We start from the raw sequence: 23,900 nt of genomic DNA, 5'->3' as shown, positions 1-23,900 counted from the left end.
GGCCGGGAGCACTCCTGGGGCTGATGTCATCATGCCGTACCCGGAACATGCCTTGGGAAGCCTCACACCTTTTCCCTTGCCAGCCAGGTGAGGGGGGGGGGAGGTTGGGAGTGGGGAATCCCCCACCCCTACAGGGGGAACAGCAACCCTATCCAATGAGGAAGGGAACTTCAGGCTTACCCAGCTACCAGCATTTAAAATAACAAAGCCCCCTTGGCATTCATTTCATTTCTTTACTCTTCCAGTGACTGACAATATATATTTTTTTACCTTTCCCTGAAAACTCTGCCTTCCTTGTTGTGATTTGTTTCCTTTCAAGAAAGGCTTCTGTCGCAGGACTCCCCCACCCCAGCCATGTTGCTCTTTCATTATTCTGGAAAGGGAGGAGGGTGGTTAGGTTTCCCAATTTTTTTTGCCCAGACAGTCCAGTATTTTGGGGGACTGTCCAGGAAAAACATCCCCCAAATACTAGACACCTGGCCCGGCTTTCCCCCCTCCCCTGTCATTTGCCCAGCCCAGTTACCCAGCTTTTTGTGGCTGCTCGGCAGTGCTGCTGGGCCGTGAAAGTGGCCTGCCAACCCGTGCACCATGCTGGCCTCCCTCTGGCTGCATGATGGCACCCAGGAGAGTGCCCAGCCAGACTCCTGCAGAGGCGCAGTGGTGGTGCCAGGCTGCAGATATGATCTGCCACCCTGGGCACCTGGGCGGCCTCCTGCGGTGGTGTGGTGCTGCCCAGGAGTAGCACCCAGAAGTGTGGGGTGATTGACATGATGTCACTTCCTGCAGTGATATCATCACACTGCCTCGGGATTGGGCACACACTGCACATCGATGCAAAATGTAAGTTTCCCTCACCTCTCCCCGGGGTCCAGTATTAGTCTGGACCCCATTTGGGAACCCTGAGGGGTGTAGCTGGAGTCATTTTTCAACCAAATGGCAGCAAAATTGCATCAGAGCATCTTCTGCCTGTCCTTCAAAGAACCCTCAAGTTCCAAGCAAATGGGCAAAGCGTGGGAATTCTATGGGCCCCTGAGCAGGCCGGGGCTTTTCTACTTTTACAAGAAAAGAAAAATCCCCACAAGGAGGGGGAAAGGGGGAAGGAGGGGGGAAAGGATGATGCAGTTCTCTGCAGCTTGTGATTGGTTCTTTGCTCCTCCCTTGCAACAATCTGGTTAAAGGGAAAAATTTTCTGGGAAATCAGTGCATAATTACAAGAGAGACCAAAAGAATTCACAGAACAACTTTGGACCTACACTTCTCTATTGACTTTATAAGTATCCATGTACTTTGGAAGAATATTGAAACTTGATTGTATTTATGAATGTAAATTACTTGTTATGAATCATGTGGGACTTATGAGAAAATTATTTATTGCATACTCTAGAGAGACTGTAAGAGGCACTGGCACTTTTGTAATATGTTTACTAATTGCATAAGATTACTAATTGCATAAGAGCCAGTTTGGTGTAGTTGTTAATAGCGGCAGGGCTCTAATCTGGAGAACCGGGTTTGATTCCCCACTCCTCCGCTTGAAACCAGCTGGGTGACCTTGGGTCAGTCACAGCTCTCTCAGAGCTCTCTCAGTCCCACCAACCTCACAGGGTGTTTATTGTGGGGATAATACTAACATACTTTGTAAACCGCTTTGAGTGGGTGTTAAGTCATCCTGAAGGGCGGTATATAAATCGAATGTTATTATTGTTAGTAGTAGTGTTTATTCTGATATACTTGAACTGTGAGCACTTGCACTTTAAAGGTTTGAGATTCTTTTACTGTACATCAGACATACTCCTTCTTTATTTATAGTTACAAGTGGTCAGTTTTTGCCCCAGGTCATGAGACATAGATTTTTGCTACTCAAATAAGGCATACAGATTAAATAACTGCTCAAATAAGGCATACAGACTAAATAATAAATGTATTGTCTTAAGTATATTCTTATTTGGTATTTAATTGGTGTTGCTGGTAAATGCCAGAACTAAACAAACAAACCATAGATTTGTTTTTTCAGAGAGAGGTTTTATGACTTCCAAGCAGCTAGCACCAACATTTCCGTTCTGCACAGTCACAAGCAACAGCCAGAAATAGTTATTTTTGTAATTTTCATTAGGCACACCCTTAGATCTGACTATACTTTTGTTGATGTGAAGCTTTGTTGCCATGTAAAACACTGCAATCCCATTTCCTGCAGTGTAATTATAAGCCCAAGAAAGCTTCAGTGTATGAGAAGAGACCAGGTGCTCACAAGAAATTCCATGCCCCCCAAAGCATGGACTTTATAAGGTGAGGCACCACTTTGGCTTCTCCACCAGTTGGCAGTATCTCTCTGCTTGGGCTTGTCCCCAACGTACAGAGGAAGACCGGACTGGGAACGAGAAGCCATGGCGAGGGTGGATGAGTGGGGTGCAGAGTGAGAGCACTGTCAAACATGCGCACCGTTCACATGGTGTGGAAGATAAAGCAGACTTTCTCAAATGCACTTGTGACTTTTGGTGTTTGTTTGACTCACTTTGCAAATGTCTTATACATTGAAGGAACCTGAAATTCTATTTCTGTCCTTGTTTTGAAAAGAAAATGTTCCCAATTATATTAGCCCTTTTTGGGGTGAGAAAGGCAGCAATACTTAAATTCAGTGTTCTTCTAAAATAACATCAACAGCAACAAGAACAACAACATTCGATTTATATGCCACCCTTCAAGACAACTTAATGCCACACTCAGAGTGGTTTACAAAGTGTGTTATTATTATCATCACAACAATCACCCTGTGTGGTGGGTGGGGCTGAGAGAGCTCTGGAAGAGCTATGACTGACCCAAGGTCACCCAGCTGGCTTCAAGTGGAGGAGTGGGGAATCAAACCTGGTTCTCCAGATTAGATCCCTGCCACTCTTAGCCACTACACCAAACTGGCTAGCATATTCAAGGTTTTTGAAAGCCCTTCACATGCCTTACCTCAGCAATGTTTGTAAGGCAGACCATCAGAATTTCTATTTTTATTATTATTTTCAAAATTCAATCACCCTGTGAGGTGGGTGGGGCTGATAGAGCTCTGGAAGAGTACTTGGGAATATAACGTTGCAAATCCCATATTGCTCTGTGATGGGGGGGGGGGCGGTCGGTCAATCTGTGACAGTTGACCGCGGTCTTGGCATTAGCACTGGTGAGGTCATAACTGGCTAGTATTGCCAACCTCTAGGTGGGGCTTAGAGATCTCCTAGAATGGCAACTGATCTCCACACTACAGAGATCAGTTTCCCCTGGAGAAAACTGGCAGCTTTGGAGGGTGGGCTCCATGTCATTAAACGCCACTGAGTTCCCTCCCCAAACACTACCCTCTCCAGGCTCCATCTCCAAGTCACCAGGAATTTTCCAGCCCAGAGTTGGCAACCCTACAACTGGCTTCCCCTCTTCCTGCCACTTGATAGTAACGCCACGTGAGTTCTTCTAGTCCTCCTTGTAGCTCAGTGGGTTGTGTGCTGCCGCCTTCAGCTTTGCAGATCTGGAAAAGTTGAAGTCTATTGGCAAAAGCTGAAGCCTGCTAAGCACGGAATGCTCCCTCTCTCAGACACAAACACACTTGTGGGAGCTGCCCTTGTGACGCACCGACATGCAGAGGAGCAACACCGTCTTTTCTCTCTTTCTCTCGCATGCACCCTGAATCAGGGCACCAGAGAAATGGCTCTGGTGGATTTTGACAATGGCTGCAAAATCAATTTGTCGCACAGGTTGTTTAGATCCTTGTGGAAGTTCTCCTTGCAGAAACGGAGGCACCTGCTCCAGTGGACACGATCCATGCTCTTACCATTGCTTGTGCCCTGAAGAATTCATGGGGGGAACCTGTGAAGTGGGTAAGTGCTACTTTGACTGAGTTCTGCCTGTTTGTGCAAATGTGCTGTCCTTTTACTTCCAGGTGACCCAAAAGTGATGCTCCTGTATGACCCTGAAAGTGGGGGAGGGGCTGGGAAGGTGGGCCAGGCCTGCTGCTGGCCCTGGAAAGCCCGGGCAGTCATTTTCTGCGGCAGCAGAGGCAGCTGGAAGCAAGCAAGCGGCAGCTTTCCACGGCAGAGGCAAAGCGTTGCTTGAGAAAAGCCACTGCTGAGGCTGGGAAGGCCTGGCCATACAGGATGGGGGGGGGGGCTCTTGCCTAGGGTTGCCTGGTCCAGGTTGGGAAATTCCTGAAGATTTGGGGGGTGGGGCCTGGAGAAAGTGGGGTTTGGGAGGGGAGGGGCCTCAGTGGGGTATAATGCCTTAGATTCCACCTTCCAAAGTAGCCATTTTCTCCAAGGGAACTGATCTCTGTGGCCTGGAGATCAGTTGTAATTCTGGGAGATCTCCAGCTATCACCTGGAGGCTGGCAACCCTTCTCTTGCCCCCACACCACTTGGCTTCCATTTTTTAAATTTTCTCCCAGGGAAAGGAATCCAGTCCTTGCCAATCAAATGACACAGAGCAATACATTGCCACCGCTCCCCCCCCCCATACTTGCTCTGTCTATAATGATGGCTTTTATTGGTGACTAGAGTTGCAAACCTCCAGGTGGTGCGTAGAGATCTCCCAGAATTACAACTGATCTCCAGGCCACAGAGACCGGTTGCCATGGGGAAAATGGTTGTTTTGAAGAGGGTGGACTCTACGGCATTATATCCCACCTTTCCCAACCCTGAATCGGCAACCCTAGTTAGAACCATTTCAGGGCTGGTCAGTATCCTGCCACACCTTCCTTTAACAAGAGACTCAAAATACTTTCTAATCGCTGGTGTTTTTTTTTTTTTACTAATTATAGCAAAATGTTTTGATGAAAGCCTCTATGAGTATTTTGAGCCTGGAGAAAGCTGGGCCCGGATCCATCAAGGCACTGTCCAAGAGTGTAGGTGTGTACGCAGTCGAACGGAATGCCAGCCTGCTCGATATACAGGTATGGTACAGCACTCTCTGCCTGTTTTCATGTAGGTGCTCATTTGTGACAAAAGAAACCCTTTGCTGGTATGACCTACATGATGCACGTGGTAATCTTCTGTTTTAGCCAGCAATCCCACCCATAAATCACTGACACTTGAAATGTGTGCTAGTTTGAACTAGCTCTGTTATAGAGGTTTTAAATATTCTCCAAACTTCTTGGGAGGATCTGGTTCTCTTTATCACCTTTTCAACGTCTGTTTAATCCATCCTCTCCTTTTTTGATAATTCCTCCCTGCTGCCATTAAATGTGATATCACACGGGACGTTGTAGGAAGGTTTCCACTCACATGGATGTTTAGTTTGCTACCATTGTGATCTCTGTTTCCAAACGGTTCTATGACGTTTTCATTTTGTGACAGATCCTCGGCCTCCTTTAAGATTGGCCTCATCTCCTTTTCCTGGTTCCATGACTAATAAACTGTTCTCAGGTACAAAGATTTATTGTATCTAGAAGTTCATGGGCAGAGGGAAGAATACAAAATCCTGAACCCAAATCCTCAGCCCCAGCTGTGCACATGGCAGCAGCCAGGGCCAAATGCAGGGACCTTTTTGTAAAAGCAACCGTGGCTGCTCTTCTACGGTAAACGGAGGGCTCACCCGTGTTCCTTCCCTAAATGCCGTTGCACTTTTTGAAAGAGGGGCTTCTTCCACACAGAGATCCTTCTCCGTTGTACATTAATTTCCCCTGCAAATACCTCCATGAGGGATTTTCTGCCTCAGTTTCCTCATCTGTCTCTTTGCGGACACTACCTCCCCCTCCACAGTATCATCAGAGAGCTTTTTTCTGGCTTTTAAAAATGCATAGTTGCTACATTGCTATAGTGTAATGCTATAGCAATATAGCATCCACCATTTTTCACCTTGACAAAAAGTTTTCCAGTGGCACCAGGCAAGGAAGTGGCATGTAGATGGTGCCAGTGAGAGTGGGAGGTTGGAAAATCTGCACCTTCTCATCCACACAGTGTGCAAACCTGCTTTAGCGGTGACATTTGGGGGGCAAAATTGTAGCAAAGCAGATTTTGTGAAAGTTTAGAGAAGAGCTGGAAAGTGCAGGAAGGGCAACAAAAGACTGCTCTCGTTTGGGAACCAAGACAGAACAAAATGACTGTGTCGAAGCAGCCAGGTAGTAAAGAGTCCAGTAGCACCTTTAAGACTAACCAACTTTACTGTAACATAAGCTTTCGAGAACCACAGTTCTCTTCATCAGATGCAGCCAGGGTCTCTGTATGCAATTCTGGCTGGTAGATCAGGGTGAGAATAATTGCATATAGCCTGCTTATGCACATACATAGATAGATTTCCCCAGATGTTTTTGTGTGTGTTTATAAATCATTATATCAGGCTCTTTGAGTGTGGGATGTGTGTCAAAATTTTATTCTAAAGCTCTAACCTTTGGAGGAAAAGAGAAGGATTCTGATCTAGTTTGGATTCAACTGAGATTTTCAAATGAGGGTTGTGGTTATGTCCATTGTAAAAATGTAACCTGGGTTCTGGTTCAGATTCCCCACACTTCAACATGCTGATCTTGGGACATGGCCCTTGGTGGGAAGAAGAGCAGACAGTGATTAAGTCACAGGGCTGCAAGTGATGGAAACAGGCTTGACTCAAATAGACTTGAGTGTCATGCAGAATGTTGCTCACTAAAATGACTGCAATCTTAGTAGGAATTGGTTTGTTTTTTGCATCTGTTCATATAGATTGCACCACCAACCCTTGCCTCAATGGCAGTCCCTGCAGGAAGATTATCTCCACTGGCAGAACAGTCTGTGGGTGTCAAAAACCTGTTGTGGGAAGAGACTGCAGTATTGGTGAGTAGACATGGGGCCAAGCTAGAGGTAACGAATTATAGCCAAGCTACAAGTGACGAATTACACTTGCCTGGCAAGTGAACAGACTCACGTGTATTCCTCCCTGTTCACTTGCCATTCACTTGCACTCCACTGGAGTGCAAGTGAATGGTAAGTGAACAGGGAGGAATACACGTGAGTCTCTTCACTTGCCAGGCAAGTGTAATTTGTCACGTAGCTTGGCTCTTACACTTGAATGGCAAGTGAACAGACTCACGTGTATTCCTCCCTGTTCACTTGCACTCCACTTGCACTTCACTCGATCACGATCAAGTGGAGTGCAAGTGGAGCGCAAGTAAACAGGGAGGAATACATGTGAGTCTGTTCACTTGCCATTGAAGTGTAATTCGTCACTTCTAGCTTGGCCCATAGTTTCATTCTTCAGACAGAGCTGGAAGAATCCAGTCAAGGTAAGCCTGAAGTTGATCTCCATTCTTCTTTCTCTTGGGCCCCCTCCTGAAGTCCAGGAAGAATTTGGCTATGAGTTTGTGCAAGCACTACTCATTATTAAAAGTTTCCTATGTTTGTTAGGATGTCATTCTCCTGAAATAATAATTTCATATGAAAGGATGATGTTGTTGGAAACTGAAGTTTTCTTGTGGCAAAGCATACCAGAAATGCAACAGAGCTACATTAAAAATATATATTTATATATGAAGTGAAGTCAAGAATCTTTGCAAGAGCAAAGGAAGATTTTGAGAGTAGGAAATAGAAATAAACCTGCGTGATTCTCAGGATTTGCTAACTGTGCAATATTATGAGAACAACCCCCCCACATACACCTGCCCCTCCAAGTTCTCCAGCAGTGTCTCTGAAGGAGAAATACAGGAGGTGACAACTCTCTCCTAAAGCCAGCAGTGCCTTGACAGGTGTTGAGAAGAATACGAACCCAAATACTGCTTGGAAGAGGGATATCGTGGTGCTGGCAACTGACTTTTTTTGCATTTGTTGAATTTTCTGTCTTTGATCCAGTTCTTAGCCATGAGTGCTATCGGGGGAATGGGACGACCTACAGGGGCATAATGAAGAAGACCACTTCTGGAGATGATTGCCTACCATGGAATTCAGACTTCCTTTACGAAGAGCTTCGTTCAGATTTAGTTGCAAATTCTGGGCAACTGGGATTGGGACCACATTCATACTGCAGGTAAGGGCAGGGCTTGCCAGCAATCTCTGCAGCTGCACCCAGATAAAGATTTCCTCCGGCCTCCCAGGGCCAACTAGTGTCCACATACCCTAAAGGCCCAAACAGCCCCCTCTCCAGGGTCATTACAGGTTGGGAAAGTGTGTTGGGGGCGGGGGGGAGATGGAAGCCCCTTCTGCATGTGAATCACAGTTGCAGTATGAATCAGGGACTAAGGAGAATCTGTAATTCACATCTTGGACCCATCCTGCATCTGCTGTAAGGTGTAAAGGGGTAGTAAAGTAGCTAGTGATTGTGGGTGGCACTAGTTAAGGCAAGGATGAAGGCTGGATTGATTGTGTTCACCTCTTTCTACTCCTTGCCCTGACTTGGATGGCCCGGGCTAACCTCATCTTGTTAGATCTCAGATGCTAAGCAGGGTCGGCTCTGGTTTGTACTTGGATGGGAGACCACCAAGGAAGTCCAGGGTCGCTATGCAGAGGCAGACAATGGCAAACCACCTCTGTTCATCTTTTGCTTTGGAAACCCACAGGTGTAGCCGTAAGTTGGCTTCTACTTGATGGTGCTTTATACACACATTTCTACCCTGTCCCTTAGCTATGTGGTCTCGTGGGCCAGCTTGGTTGTGGAGAGTGCCATCAAGTCATAGCTGACTTATGGCGACCCCTAGTGGGGTTTTCATGGCAAGAGACTAACAGAATTGTTTGCTGTTGCTTGCCTCTGCAACCCTGGTCTTTGTTGGAGGTCTCCCATCCAATTACTAAACAAAGCCAACCCTACTTAGCTTCCAGGATCTGAGGAGATCGGGCTCGCCTGGGCTATCCAGGTCAGGGTCTTCAGCCAGCTTGCAAAGAGTTATAAACAAATGAATTAAATACGCTACAATTATTTTTATGATTGTTGTTATAATAATGATGATAATTATTATTATCATTATGATTATTCATTATTATCATTATTATAGTGTGGCCATCTGAGTCATTACAGAAAATAATATTAAGACAAATCCAGTTGCAACCATTAGACTAACACTTTTTTTTAATGGAATCAGATGCCAGTGGGATTTTCACCAGCAAGCTAGGGAACTCAGCTGGTGTAATTTTTATGGAAGAACTCATAAAAATTACTATCACACATTAAAACCAGCAAAGGTACTTTTAAGCACGGGCATATCTGTGTATAAGTATGGATGGTCCCTTTTAAAAAGGCCAATCCATTGCATATTTGCTGATTGACTTGCTAATTTCCTCCACTCTTATGCCAACTTGTGCATCTCCTCACAATGACACGGATGCTTGCTTGCCCCGCCTCTTGTATCCCACCTGACAAACTCTGCCAATCAAATGATTCCCCCTCCCCTCTATAGCCATGCATCTGTCTGTCTGCCACCAACCTCTCTGTCTCAGCTTTAGCTTTGAAAAATCGATTTTGGTGACTTCGGGTAATATTATCTGAGATTAGCTGCTTTAGTAAAGGGTCCATGATCATTGGAGTGCATGTTTTGACAGACATTCTGCTTGTTTCAGCAGCGGCTTGGAAAGACATGGTGCTGATAAAGTGGCCACTTCCTGTTCTTCAGAACAAAGGGGTCTTTTGCCAGCACCATTTTTTGGGATTTTGGCTTGTGACTGGCTAAAAAAATGTCAGGGGTGGGGGAAGAAACTCAGTTTAGACATTGTGAGGCAATAACTCCCCCCTCTTCCAAATGCATTAGAAATCCTGATGGAGATGTGAAGCCCTGGTGCTACATTATAAAAGGCAACGCTGTGATTTGGGATTACTGCAACATCACATTATGTGGTAGGTTTGGGAAAGAACAAGACGTGATCAGGACGCTGGGAGGGATGTTATGAAGTTGGCTTTATAGTCCTTTGGCATCTAGAAGCACCCTTTGTTGACAAGCAGGGACCAGTCCAATGACTGTGCTTGAATTTGGACGACAGTGAACTTGAGTGAACAACCTGATTCCACCCTACACAGCTCCAGTAATGAAAGACAGTAGAAACTACAGGGAGGACTGGAGCAAGAATATGTGGGAGAAACAGTGCAAGTATCAGAGGCAGTGGCATAGTTTTATTCATGGCTTTTTTTCTGGGAAAAGCGTTGGTGGAACTCAGTGAAAAGTGAAAAGGTGGTGGAACTCAGCCCTCGGAGAAAATGGTCACATGGCCAGTGGCCCCGCTCCCTGATCTTCAGACAGAGGGGAGTTTAGATTGCCCTCCGTGCTGCTCCAGCGTCACGGAGGGCAACCTAAACTCCCCTCTGTCTGGAGATCAGGGGGCGGGGCCACCAGCCATGTGACCATTTTCAAGAGGTTCTGGAACTCCGTTCCACTGCGATCCAGCTGAAAAAAGCCCTGGTTTTATTTATCAGTTTTATTTCTACCCTGCCTCTCCCCTCAATGAAGAACCAAAGCAGTTTACATTGTTCTCCTGTTCTGCATTTTTATCCTCACAACAACCCTATGAGGGAGGGTAGGCCAAGAGCATGTCACACAGAAGTCACACAGCAAAGCTTCCCTGGCAGAGTGGGGATTTGAACCTGGGCCTCCCAGATCCTAGGCCGAAATTTTAACCACTACATCGCACTGGTTCTTTCCACCCAAATGAAATTCAGACCCTCGAATATGGTTTTCAACTTTTGCCCTCTGAGCTGCCCAGACTGTGCTGTGGTGGAGCAGCAGCCAGGCCACTCCTACGGTGCAAAACCTGGTTGTGTTATTTCTGGTTGTTGTATGAGGGTCTGTCCTGTGCCAAACTGAAAGTGTCAACATCTGAATGGAGATCTTGGTCCTGCAGTCATACTTGGTGCTTGTTAAAGGGAAGAGAGGAGAGGTCTGTAAGGGGAGGGAGGGACAGATTCAGAGGATGAAATAAATCTGTTCTTCCCTTAGCGAGCACGGAAAGGCGGCCGCCCATCCCAGATATTGAAGAATTTGCTGTCATCAGAAGGTCGTGCGGGAGAAGACATAAGAAGCGCAGTTTCATTAGACCTCGGATTATTGGAGGGTCTTCTGCATTGCCAGGATCACATCCTTGGCTGGCTGCCATATACATTGGAAAGAGTTTCTGCGCTGGCAGCCTTATCCGTGCTTGTTGGGTTGTGACATCTGCACACTGCTTTGCTAACAGGTATATCGAGCAAAATCCACGGAAAGTGCCTTCTAATCTAGCAGCAGTTTCATGAGCCCCAGGAGAGGAGACTGAGCTTCCCTTGAGCTGGGCCGATAGCCTCAGCTCAGGTCACAGTGTGAGTCAAGTAATAATATAAATGAGGTGCCTTTGAGCACGTAATGAGTGCCTTTTAGTAACCACCACCAGTCACAAACAGTGAGTTTGTGGAGAACGGGCTCCATCTGACACCTTCCGTTTTACAAATAAATACCAGAAATAGAAATCAAATTGGATAAAATGGGCTTCTTGGGACAGTATCTTGACCATTCTTAAGTCTGGAACAGTAAGCATCAAAAAGCATAAATGTAAGCTGTGCATCTGTGGCTGACGTAAGGGGATAGGAGCAAGGATGTGGTGCTGGAGGAAGAATACGGCTACCTACCATTGACAAGGTCAGTTATTGGTACTACCAATGTAGGTACCTGGCACTACAGTTCTAGTACTACCTATGCAGTGATCTCACTGGTCTTGCAAGCTGAAGGTACATCAGTGTGTGCAGGGTGGAAGCTAAGCTTGTGCAACAGAAGCACGGTGCAAAATGTTGAGTGGTGGCCAATCATGGCTAGCCCTTGACAAGGCTAGGCTGTGTGGGGGGGTGTGGGCATTCATTTATTGCATTTGTATTCCGCTGTTCCTCCCAGGCAATGCAAGTGGTTTCTCCCCCTTTTTATCTTTGCAGTGACCCTGTGAGGTAGGTAAGGAAGAAGGAGTATGAGTGGCCCAAAGTCACCCAGAGAGATCCATAGCAGAGCATGGGCTGGGATCCAGGTCTCCCTGGTGAAAGCTACGTAGCCACCACTGGGTAGCCTCTGCCGTGCTTTGATGCCTGCCTGCTGCCCTTCTGGAATGACCAGTTGCTACCATACAGTTCATGTTCATAGCTGCACTGCCCCTGCAGGCTGTCTTGCGGTTTAAAAGTCCCCAGGCTGAGTCATGCCTGGACCGCCTCCAGCCCTAGTCTTGGTATTCCAACAGCAGCGTAGTCACTGTGGTGCTCCTCGCTGCCTCGATGTGTCAGTAAACCTCCAGTTTACTCCCATTGTCCCATTGTGATGGCCACTGAGGCCAGCCTCAAGTTTACTTGCCAAACTGGCCAGTGCAGAGGTGTTCACTGTCTCCTCTCCATCACCATTTCTGCACAGGAAACTTTGGATGAATGAGCAAAACCTTGGGTACCCAAATCTTAGGTACAGTAATAATTTAAGGTCCATCTATACACTGTAATTTCCATGCGTTTGTTGGGGAACAACACAAAGACTATCTTGAATGTGCAACAGGAGTTTTGTGCCTCCCAGATGCTCTTATCTGTTTGCGACTGCAGCCCATGGGGAAAAGGCCCCCCACGCTGGTTTTGCATCTGCAAAGCATCCCAAGGAGCTGCTGTTGGCTCCATTGTGAAACTTATGTGTAGCCGTGTAATTAACACGATTTTTACAATAGAACTAACAGTGGCTCCACAGGGTGGTTTGAGGACTTAAAAATAGCGGGGGGGGGGGGAGGGTGGGAGGGAGGATGCAGCTGCTTCTCCTTGAGTGCTGTGGTCGCCAGCAGAAAAGAGCGAGTGTTCATCTGGGAGGCCCCAAAATCCCATTGCCCGTGTGACGCAAAGTCCCCAACAAATTTGAGGGCTTTGTAATATATAGATGGGACCCTAAGTCATTTCTGAATGACTTCATGAATATTTCTGCTGCTGTTCTGTCATGACGTGATGAACACATGCACAAAGAGCTGCCACTGAATGTTGCAGAATGAGCCATGCCTATTTCCTCCATCGCTGGAGTCAGAGATGTCAGCCCATCTTTTCGGCCTCCCATCCGAACTGTCTGCTTCTTTGCAATTGTCTTTCAGTGTCGCAACCCTTAGGGCAATAATACATGGTCACAGGGCTTTTTTCCAGGGGGAACGCGGGGGAACGGAGTTCCGGAACCTCTTGAAAATGGTCACATGGCTGGTGGCCCCGCCCCGCGATCTCCAGACAGAGGGGAGTTTAGATTGCCCTCCATGCCGCTCAATCATGAAGTGGATGTCCAGGTGGAGCCATTTAGGGAGGTCCTGGCAGACTGTTACTTGGCCAGGAATGCTGTGCTTCAAGACACCCCGACAACAACATCAGATCTTGTTTGCTTTTTCTTCAGCCCTCTGAAGTCAAAGATCCGGGTCGTTTTGGGGCAGCATTTTTTCAATAAAACAACAGACGTTACTCAAGTGTTTGAAATAGAGAAGTACATCATGTTTCCTGATTATACAGTCTACAACCCAACTGAAAATGATATCGGTGAGTCTTTTTCTTGTTTCTGGCTTTGTTACAAGCAGGCAAATTTCATTCATTTAGTAATGGCTATTTTAACATCTTTTAATAGTGCAATTAGAAATGGTGTAGATATACCAATGTATAGAGAACTACAAACATGGTTGAGAATATTTCCTCTCCTACATTTTCAATTAAGTACATTTATTTACTTAACATCATTTAGATCTTGCATGTGCAGCCATGTCTGTGGCTCTTGTAGTGACTTATATTAGAACACCCTAACACAGTCAGTCCCTGACCTGGATAGCACAGGTGAGCCTGATCTCACCAGATCTCAGAAGCTAAGCAGGGTCGCCCTAGGTTAGTAATTGGATGAGAGACCTCCAATGAAGACCAGGGTTGCAGAGGCAGGCAATGGCAAACCACCTCTGTTAGTCTTTTGCCATGCAAACCCCACCAAGAGGTTAAGTGACTTTGAAACAGTCTTTTCCACTGAACATAGGAGTAGGCTAGAAATCAGGTTGTTATTGCTTCCAAAGAGGGAGGATGTGAGGTTCTTTTTCTCAGATCTGACTTCTCCCATGTGCCGAAACTAAAATAAGCTGCAGGGAAATGTAGGGGCTGAGACTCAGAGTCATACTACACAAGACAAAATACACATGAATTACACTTGAAATACACTCAAATACACTCGAATTACCCATGTAATTTGAGTGTGTCTCGTGTTGTGAGACCTTCAGGTGCAGAGCTTTGCATGCTTGTCTGCTGAATCCCAACTTCAATCTCCAGCATCTCCAGTTAACAGGATCAGACAGGAAGTGATGTGAAAGACCACTGCCTAAGACCCTGGAAAGCAATTGCTAGTCATAGAAGACAATGTTGACCCCCAATAAACAAATAACTTGACTCAATGGAAAGCAGCTTCATGGATTTATTAATCCTCCCCACACAATGTGAAGCTCTACACATTCCCAAAAGGAGAGGCCACAGCATTAGAGATGGGCACGAACCGGAAAAAAAAACCAAACCGTATGGTTCATGTCTGGAGTCTGAGGCTCAGCCCCCGGACTTACCAGGAAGAGGGGGTGGGAGACAGTTGGGGGACAACTACCCAGCCACCCCAATGGGCACCCTGGGCCAGCACAGACCAACAATAGAAGGGGGAAAAGAGGCACCCCGGCCACAGGAGGGTGGAGCAGCTCCCAGGGGTCAGAAGAAGCAGGTGGAAGCCAGCCAGCCCCACCCTCCAGTGGGAGGGTAAGAGCCCTGACAGGGGAAGTAAGGACAGCCAGGAGGGGACCAGGGCAGATGGAGAAGGCACAAGAGATAGGGACAGCCAGCCATCAGCCAGCCAGCAACCTTATCGCAGGGCAGCAGAAACAGCACACGGCCATACCCCAACCTGCAAACAGGGAGGAAGGGAATAATAGAGACCAGCTGAGGCTGCTGGAAGCTCCGAACAGAGGAGGCTTGACAGCCAGCCAAGGGAGCACAGCTGTAGCTGCCCAGGGGCCTGAAGCTTGGAGCAGAGGAGGCTTAGCAGCCAGCCAAGAGCGCACAGCTGTAGCTGCCCAAAGCAGCCAAACTAGCTACCCCAGGTGCAGCTGCCTGAGGCAGCCAAGGCCAATGCTAGAGGGCAAAAGAGGGGTGTGGCTGGCAGGTGGGGCCAGGAATGAGGGAAAGGATATAAGGGAAGTCCACCCACAGGGTGGGGTGGATTATTGTGTAGGAGTGTGGTGGAGTGGAGGAGAGCGAGAGTGCGCCCGCACACGCCCGCGCAGAAGAGAGGCAAGGAGGTGGAGGAAAGAAGATGAGTAGGGGGAGTAGGAGTAGGAGGAGTAAGACCGACAACTGGATGGGGACAGCTGTCATGGAAGGCAGCTGGGACAATGTCAGGTTTAAGGGACCTGCGAGTGGACTGAGAGGGTGTGAGGGTGAGGTATACCCCCCTCCTTCCTTCCATATATTCCCTGAAGGTCCTTTAAGGCAGAAGTCAGGCAGGCCGGCATCCCACAGGGCGGCGCCTATGGCAGAACCTAACAGTTCATTGCATTTCACGAACCATGAACTTTCGCAAACCTGCCCTGGTTCATGAACCAGTTCATTTGGTTTGGGAAAATGTCACATCCAGGTCAGCAAATCATCACTTCCAGGTCAGCAGAAGGTCACTTCTGGACCAGCAGAAGGCCGCCTCCGGGTCAGCAGAGTCCATCCTCTGTTGCCTAGGAAACAGATTGATCAGCGCCAGGCTGTCTGCGGTGACAAACCAAAAAATGAACCAAACGAACCAGCCTAAAATTCATGGCGGTTCATCAGAAATGGGCTCTGATCCACTGCCGGTTCGTGAACCACAAACCAGCCCAATTCGTCACAAACTTTGGTTCATATTTCGGTTCGTGCCCATCTCTATACAACATTCATTTTTCTGGGCCATAATATGACAACTTTTTGAAAAGGTCATCTCCCGTGGCTAGACTAAGGTACCCCCAAAGAAGAAAAGTTTAAAGGATAATTATCATTGTATCTCATGTCCTTCCCGTGCTTGTTTTTTAAGGCTGATCTATTTCTTTTTTTATTTTGGCAGTTTTGGTTAAGCTAAAGAAGAACAATCAGCGCTGTGCCGTGAAGTCCCAATTTGTTCAGCCAATCTGCTTGCCTGAAAATGGACTGACCTTTCCTGATAACTATAAATGCCAAATTGCAGGATGGGGCCACTTGCATGAAAGTGAGTTCAGCAAATAGGCGTTGTGTGTGGTAGTGGAAGAGACAGCTTAGATATATCATGATCAGAGTGAGCTCTTTATATCACATTCATACAGAGTCACTTCCATACAGTTTGCTGCCAGTTGTCTAAGCAGATTCTGGTTGTCTTCCACATTGTACGATTACTCCTCTGCTTGAATCACAGTTTGCTTACACATCACCCTGGGAAATTTTTCACTTATGATTAGGGATGATGAAGCAGAGTTGTTTTTTTGCTGCCCCAGAAGGTTGTACCAGAATCACTAATTTAAAGAGCTTTTGGCTAAACAACAGAAAGAACTTCCGGACAGAGTGGGTTCCTCAGTGGAAACGGCTTCTTCAGGAGGTGGGGGGGCTCTCCTTCTTTGGAGATTTTAAGGAAAGGCTAGATGGCCATCTGACAGCAATACTGACTCAGTATGAATTCAGTATGTGAGTGGGAGGCAGGAAGAGATGAGCCAGTTCTTGGCTTTTTGGGGCTTTTCTTATGTGCCTAGGAAATCACTTTGGGGTCAGGAAGAGATTTCCCCCCAGGCCAGATTGGCCAGGGATCCTGGAGGATTTTTGCTTCCTTCTGGGCATTGATCAGGGAAACTGGGGCAGGTTGGGGGGAGGTAATTGTGAATTTCCTATATTGTGCAGTGGGTTGGACTAGATGACCCTTGGGGTTCTTTCCAGCTCCATATTACTATGTTTCTACTCTATTCTTTGAATTTCAGATTTCCAGCATTCTGAAATGCGGTTAACTTAATCCTTCTCAATACAGCCCATTCTTTTAATAACTTCTTAATTTGTACTGTGTACTGTTCTGACCCACCTTATTTTGAAATCATACCATAGAGCTGGAAATAGTTTGGAAAAGATTGATTATTGACATGGATTCCTTTCCCTAGAGGGAAAAACTAAGAACTTGGGGGATTTTCACTTTAGAAAAATTATGGCAAAATGAGGACCTGACTAAGGATTATAAAACAATACATATTTTGAAAATAGGGGAGGGCAAGGAAGAGGGAGAGAGAGAACTTTTTCTCCCTCTTTCATAATATTAGAATTTGGCAGCAGTTGGTGGACGAGTAGATTCAGGACAGACAAAAACAAGTACAGTAAAAGTTGTGTCACCTGGCACTTGGCTAACTGGCATGCCAGGCTGTCACTGACTACTCTCAAGAAGAGCAGGGAGTTGTGGAGGGGGCTCTGAGGTCCAGCTGTGGGTGCCGCCATTTTGTGGGCAGCTCCCATGACTGGGATCCTACTGCCACAGTCTCTCGTTCCATGCTCTGATGCTGCTGATGAGCTGTGTGGCAGGTAGAGGTTTAAAGAGCTGAAACATGTTTTGGCCCTTTAAATCCTGGCATGCCACACCCTGATCGACAATGTGGGGAGGCTGCACATTCTACCTGTGTAACTTATCAAAACTTTTCAACCTATTGGGCCTTCTATTTACTGCTAATAATTGTTGTATCTTAACAATGGAAGACTGCTAAGAGAGAACATACATTTCCTTTATGATTTTTTTCTGCAAATGAGATGGGATATCCTTATTTGGGATAGAGCACAGAATCATGATCCAGTGGTTCCCGGGGCTTTTTTTCAGCTGGAACGTGGTGGAACGGAGTTCCGGAACCTCTTGAAAATGGTCACATGGTTGGTGGCCCCGCCCCCTGATCTCCAGACAGAGGGGAGTTGAGATTGCCCTCCGTGCCATGTGACCATTTTCTCCGAGGGCAACCCTCTGAGTTCCACCACCTCTTTTCCCAGAAAAAAAGCCCTTGTGGTTCCTATTCACATTCATGATTCTGTAAGCATTACATTGGGCTAATACAAGGGCTCGTTCCAATCCCTTTGACTCGATCAGTGGGATTTCTGTACACTTAAATGCTGAATCCTCATTACCTATACAGAGTATAGTGGTTGTACTTTTCAAGATGCCTTTTGTGCAAGGCAGCTCTGACACAAATGGAATTAAATGTTTTCTGCATGATTTATTTAACCAGATGCATCCAGCTATTCTACGCTGTTGCAAGAAACAATTGTTCCTATCATCCCTGATTACAAATGTAAACATTATGATGTGTATGGAACAGAAATTAGTGAAAATATGTTTTGTGCTGGTTATCTCGACAGCAAATCAGATGCCTGCCAGGTAATGTTCTTCTATTTCTATTTAAACTCATACGAATGAATGAATATGTCAAGAAAAATTATTGCAATGTGATGGCGAAGTATTTTATGCTTAACAATAATCTACTATATCTGTGTATTTTACCCTACTCTGCTTTGGTTTCATTTTGCTCGTCTCAAATCCTGGTTCTGATTAAGGTTATGCTAATTAATTTGTTTGGTTTTGAAGCAAAGTCCATTTATGAACAATCAGGCATCTTTGGAGGTGTTTTGAGGGGAGTTGCTCAGTTATATTAGGATTTATCAGTTGACTCCCGGAGTGCCTCTTTGGATGGTCTGAAAACTGGTGACCAGATATTTAACATAAATGCCTGTGGTGACAGATGAATTATTTTCAGTTCCAGGTCTTCAATAGGAGACAAAGCAGAATCAAACATTGTTGAAAATTTGAACTAAGATTATGAAATGAAGCGGGCGAACAACTCATTGAGTTTTGTGAAGCCAACCATTTTTCCATTGCAAACACTCCAGAATTGGAGGACACCCCCCCACACCCCGTACTATATCCTGTTTTGCCATCTTTACTTGACTACCAGGTCACAATGAATTCTGTTGGGATCTAGTCCACTCACAGGACATTTTCCTTGCGGAAACGATTCATTCTGTAAATTCACAAGCAGCATAAAAAGTTTCATCAACCCAAATGACAAGAAACTATACACTACATGTAAATCTCATGAGGTAGTGTATGTTATCAAGTGTTCTTGTCAGAAGGAACCCAGAGGAAATTGTGAATAAGAATTTCAAAACACAAAGAGTAAAATTCATCTAAACAAAAAGAAAGTTGCCTCCATGGTTCAGCACTTTTAAGAACACATCCAGGGTTTGGCAAACTTTATGTTCTGGGCTGTTTTCAAATCTGAATGCCAGAGGGATAAAGTGCTATTGAAAAAAGAGATTGAGTAAATTCTTAAATGACAACGTTGGTTCCTCACGAGTTAAAACAAAAACCTCGAACTTCTGTTGTATGAAATAAAACTGTCAGACCTGTGCACTTCACTCTCTGAAAAACTGTTGCTATGGGAATTGCCTAATACACTATACAGGTTAGTTATGTATATATTTGCCTAACTTGTTAACATTATTGAGTGTTGTACACTGTATTAAGATCCATGTCTCCATTTTTCATTGCAACTGTATTTAATGTAATATTCCGACATTTTGTGGATCTGGATATATTCATACGCTCTACACGTGCTCAGGATCTACTGTTTTTAATATGTTTTTAAACTCGGTTTTAATGGTATAATATTTTCTGTTGATAGACACACCTTTCTATTTATACACCTCCCTAAAAATCATAACCAAAATGTGTAGGGACAGTATATTTGAGCAAAATCTCTCCTCTTCCCACTGCACCATCATTTTTTGTTCTTTGCTCCATCCTTGGTGCAGCCCTCTTCTTCAGCATTCACTGTTTTCAAAAACCAGTATCTCAGTGACTTTTGTGGAACTCTGGAACTGGAGTCCCACCTCCCTTTAGATCCTGTTTTGCCAAGTTTCTTGCAGCCATTTTAGCCAGGATAACTTCACGCTCAGTGGTAGATAAAATAATTTACCTTCTTTCTGACAACAATCAACTTGTTACTTATGTGATGTTTATATATTTAATGGCTGCTAAGAAAAGCAGTGTAAAATTTTTGCTTGATATTTAATGTACTGCAATTTATGTTGTTTTGGCCCTGAAAATTTTTGCATTGCTTTCAGTTGTATTGTTCTTTTGTTGTTGTTTTATTTACCATTACTTGGGCAATTGTTTTAGTTATATCATAACAGCCTTTGGCCATATACAATAAACATTTTAACCTATTTACCTAAGGGCTTTTGTGTAAGATAATGTGTGCTAAAGGCCTTGATTGCTGGTGGCTACTTGTTATTACATGGCCATCTATCCGATTGATTGGGGGCTGAAGGAAATGATTTGGCAATTTGAACATAGACTGTGATTGGAAAGGAGCCTGGCAAAGAGGGCCCCAAGGGCCCAGTTCGCATTTGGAGAATTCATACTGCTTCACAGACTAGCAATGGGATGAATTTTATGCACTGCCAGAGTTGTGACATCAGCACATCTGGAAAAGTCAGAAATGTGCCTTCGGTACCAACTTTTGACAGAATTTGAATGACTGATTTTTCAGCCTCAACAAACATAGGTTTGGTCTTGTGTGTGCATGTGTTAGGGTTGCTTACTGCCTGGAGAAAAAAATGTCCTTTTCCTTTAATAGAATCTTCATGGGATGTTATTTACGTCCATGCAATTAAATGCTTCAACTGCACATTTCGATAAAGTAATCCTCTAATTAAAAGGGTAGAACATTTTCTCCAGGCTTGTTGGCAACCCTAGTGTGTGTAAAATCAAAAAGAGTCCAGTAGCACCTTTAAGACTAACTAACTTTATTGTAGCATAAGCTTTTGAGAATCACAGTTCTCTTCATCTGACGAAGAGAACTGTGATTGCTGTTGTGGGTTTTCCGGGCTGTATTGCCGTGGTCTTGGCATTGTAGTTCCTGACGTTTCGCCAGCAGCTGTGGCTGGCATCTTCAGAGGTGTAGCACCAAAAGACAGAGATCTCTCAGTGTCACAGTGTGGAAAAGATGTAGGTCATTTGTATCTACTCAGGAGGGGTGGGGTTGAGCTGAGTCATCCTGTAAGAGTTTCCCAGGGTGTGGAATGCTAATGGCGGGAGGCTTCACTGTATCCTGAGGAGGTTCTTTTGCATATGGATTGGTACTTGATGTGCTAATCTTCTCTGCAGGGCTATTGTCGGGGATAGAATGTTTTGTTAGCCTGGTGTTTTTCAGAACTGGAAACCATGCTCTGTTCATTCTTAAGGTTTCTTCTTTCCTGTTGAAGTTTTGCTTATGCTTGTGAATTTCAATGGCTTCCCTGTGCAGTCTGACAAAGTAGTTGGAAGTGTTGTCCAGTATTTTGATGTCCTGGAATAAGATACTGTGCCCTGTTTGAGTTAGGCTATGTTCAGCCACTGCTGATTTTTCAGGTTGTCCAAGTCTGCAGTGTCTTTCATGTTCTTTTATTCTTGTCTGGATGCTACGCTTTGTGGTCCCGATGTAAACTTGTCCACAGCTGCAGGGTATACGGTATACTCCTGCAGACATGAGGGGGTCTCTACTGTATGGAGTATACCGTATACCCTGCAGCTGTGGACAAGTTTACATCGGGACCACAAAGCGTAGCATCCAGACAAGAATAAAAGAACATGAAAGACACTGCAGACTTGGACAACCTGAAAAATCAGCAGTGGCTGAACATAGCCTAACTCAAACAGGGCACAGTATCTTATTCCAGGACACCAAAATACTGGACAACACTTCCAACTACTTTGTCAGACTGCACAGGGAAGCCATTGAAATTCACAAGCATAAGCAAAACTTCAACAGGAAAGAAGAAACCTTAAGAATGAACAGAGCATGGTTTCCAGTTCTGAAAAACACCAGGCTAACAAAACATTCTATCCCCGACAATAGCCCTGCAGAGAAGATTAGCACATCAAGTACCAATCCATATGCAAAAGAACCTCCTCAGGATACAGTGAAGCCTCCCGCCATTAGCATTCCACACCCTGGGAAACTCTTACAGGATGACTCAGCTCAACCCCACCCCTCCTGAGTAGATACAAATGACCTACATCTTTTCCACACTGTGACACTGAGAGATCTCTGTCTTTTGGTGCTACACCTCTGAAGATGCCAGCCACAGCTGCTGGCGAAACGTCAGGAACTACAATGCCAAGACCACGGCAATACAGCCCGGAAAACCCACAACAGCCATCGTTCTCCGGCCGTGAAAGCCTTCGACAATACATAGAACTGTGATTCTCAAAAGCTTATGCTACAATAAAGTTAGTTAGTATTAAAAGTGCTACTGGACTCTTTGATTTTGCTACTACAGACTAACATGGCTAACTCCTCTGCACGTAGTGTGTGTATACAGCTCCAAAGCTAAGACTGTCCTGTGAAGAGTGTACTATTTACATAAGGAATGTAAGCATGCTTGTTTCCTATTTTCCTATCAGGCTGTATCTACTTCATGCTGTTGAGTGTATATTTTGTTTATTTATTTATTATTTGACTTCTATTCCACCTGCCCTTCCAGGTGGGCTCAGGGTGGATAACACCATTTAAAATACAATAAAACATGATTTTATACAGATTTACATAAAAAAATTAAAAACACTATAACAATCAAAACTAGATTTTCACAGGACTAATATGATTTCCAGGTGGCAGCAGTTCCTGCTCAGCTATTTACTTGGCCTCACTTTGGGTGAGGAAGCAAAACTGTTTAATTTTAGTAAGAGTCCAGTAGCACCTTTAAGACTAACCAACTTTATTGTAGCAAAAGCTTTCGAGAATCACAGAAGAGAACTGTGATTCTCGAAAGCTTATGCTACAATAAAGTTGGTTAGTCTTAAAGGTGCTACTGGACTCTTTTTAATTTTGCTACTACAGACTAACACGGCTAACTGCATCTATTATTAGTAAAAATAGGATAAATATTTTCAGATTTGATTGAAAACTGTACCTGAAACTATTTTGCGACTCGGTTGATTTATTTCCCTATCTTTGGTGCAGGGAGATTCTGGAGGGCCACTGGCTTGCGAAAAAGATGGAATATCTTACCTCTATGGTATTGTCAGCTGGGGTGACGGCTGTGGCAAGGAAAAGAAGCCTGGTGTTTACACAAAAGTGACTAAATATTTGGACTGGATCAACGAGAAAACAATTCCAAAAGAGCAACTGTAGCTCTTTAAAAGGACAACATCTTTTACAGTTTGTTAAAATTGTAGGATGCCATAATAGGGTTTTTCTCCCGAATCCTGACAAAAAAGGCTCTCTGCCATATCTGCTACTCCTGCATCTGTCTGTCTGTCCTGTTCGCAAGAGTGGACTTGTTTACATGAATGTTCATATTGATGGTGTAAAACCGTAGCTCCCCCCTCCTGCTCCTTTGTTTCTGGAAGCTCTCCCTGGGCCTTGAATCCAAGACACCCCCCCCTCAGTTCCACTGAATGGTCAGTTTCAATAGCTCTTAAGCACTAGTTTTTTCTTCTTTTATTAACCAGTGACTGAATGATCCACTGAACTCTTTAAGAAGAATTTGTAGAATCCATAGTTCATTAGAGTCAACTCCTTTCATCTCAGCAGGTTTTAAGTTAACAGTGCAATCCTAAACAGTTGCGGTCCTTCTAAGCCCACTGATTTCAGTCAATTTAGGAAGGTGTTAACTCTGTTCAAGAGTGCACTATAAACCACATAAGCATTAGGTAAACTGAGCAAGCATCTGAGTTAGGTACACACAAGAACAGAATTGAAATAGTCTTGTAGTTTGATGATAAACAGACAAGTCAGCATTAAAAAGGCTGAGATGCTTTACTGAGGCAACTTGTAAAATGTGGATAATCACTGATAAACTGATAAACAAAGTATAGTATACAATTTATTCAAGTATTGCCTTGTTAGTCTTCAGAGTATTTTAAAGAAAATTCAGATGCTCCATCTACAGTCCCATTGTAAGACCCTGACACTGATGGAGGGAAATCAATTCCCAGTGGTGTAGGAGAGAAGTTGCTATTGATAGGATCAAGG

General features: G+C 44.9%; 1 protein-coding gene across 1 annotated transcript in view; it reads left to right on the top strand.

The window, feature by feature from the left end:
• HGFAC (HGF activator) overlaps positions 1-23,645 on the top strand; it is a 39,790-nt gene extending 16,145 nt beyond the window's left edge. Inside the window, exons 5-14 of the mRNA XM_054998800.1 lie at positions 3,726-3,848; positions 4,784-4,915; positions 6,657-6,767; positions 7,779-7,953; positions 9,665-9,750; positions 10,844-11,081; positions 13,259-13,398; positions 15,959-16,099; positions 18,111-18,259; positions 22,887-23,645. Of these exons, the coding sequence (XP_054854775.1) occupies positions 3,726-3,848; positions 4,784-4,915; positions 6,657-6,767; positions 7,779-7,953; positions 9,665-9,750; positions 10,844-11,081; positions 13,259-13,398; positions 15,959-16,099; positions 18,111-18,259; positions 22,887-23,057 (1,466 nt within the window). The 3' untranslated portion in view covers positions 23,058-23,645. The remainder of the gene's footprint in view (positions 1-3,725; positions 3,849-4,783; positions 4,916-6,656; positions 6,768-7,778; positions 7,954-9,664; positions 9,751-10,843; positions 11,082-13,258; positions 13,399-15,958; positions 16,100-18,110; positions 18,260-22,886) is intronic.
• Positions 23,646-23,900: the final 255 nt, after the last annotated feature.

The sequence above is a fragment of the Eublepharis macularius genome, chromosome 15 (assembly GCF_028583425.1).
Source record: "Eublepharis macularius isolate TG4126 chromosome 15, MPM_Emac_v1.0, whole genome shotgun sequence".
Classification (NCBI taxonomy): Eukaryota; Metazoa; Chordata; class Lepidosauria; order Squamata; family Eublepharidae; genus Eublepharis; species Eublepharis macularius.
This window is presented reverse-complemented; position numbering and strand designations above follow the sequence as displayed.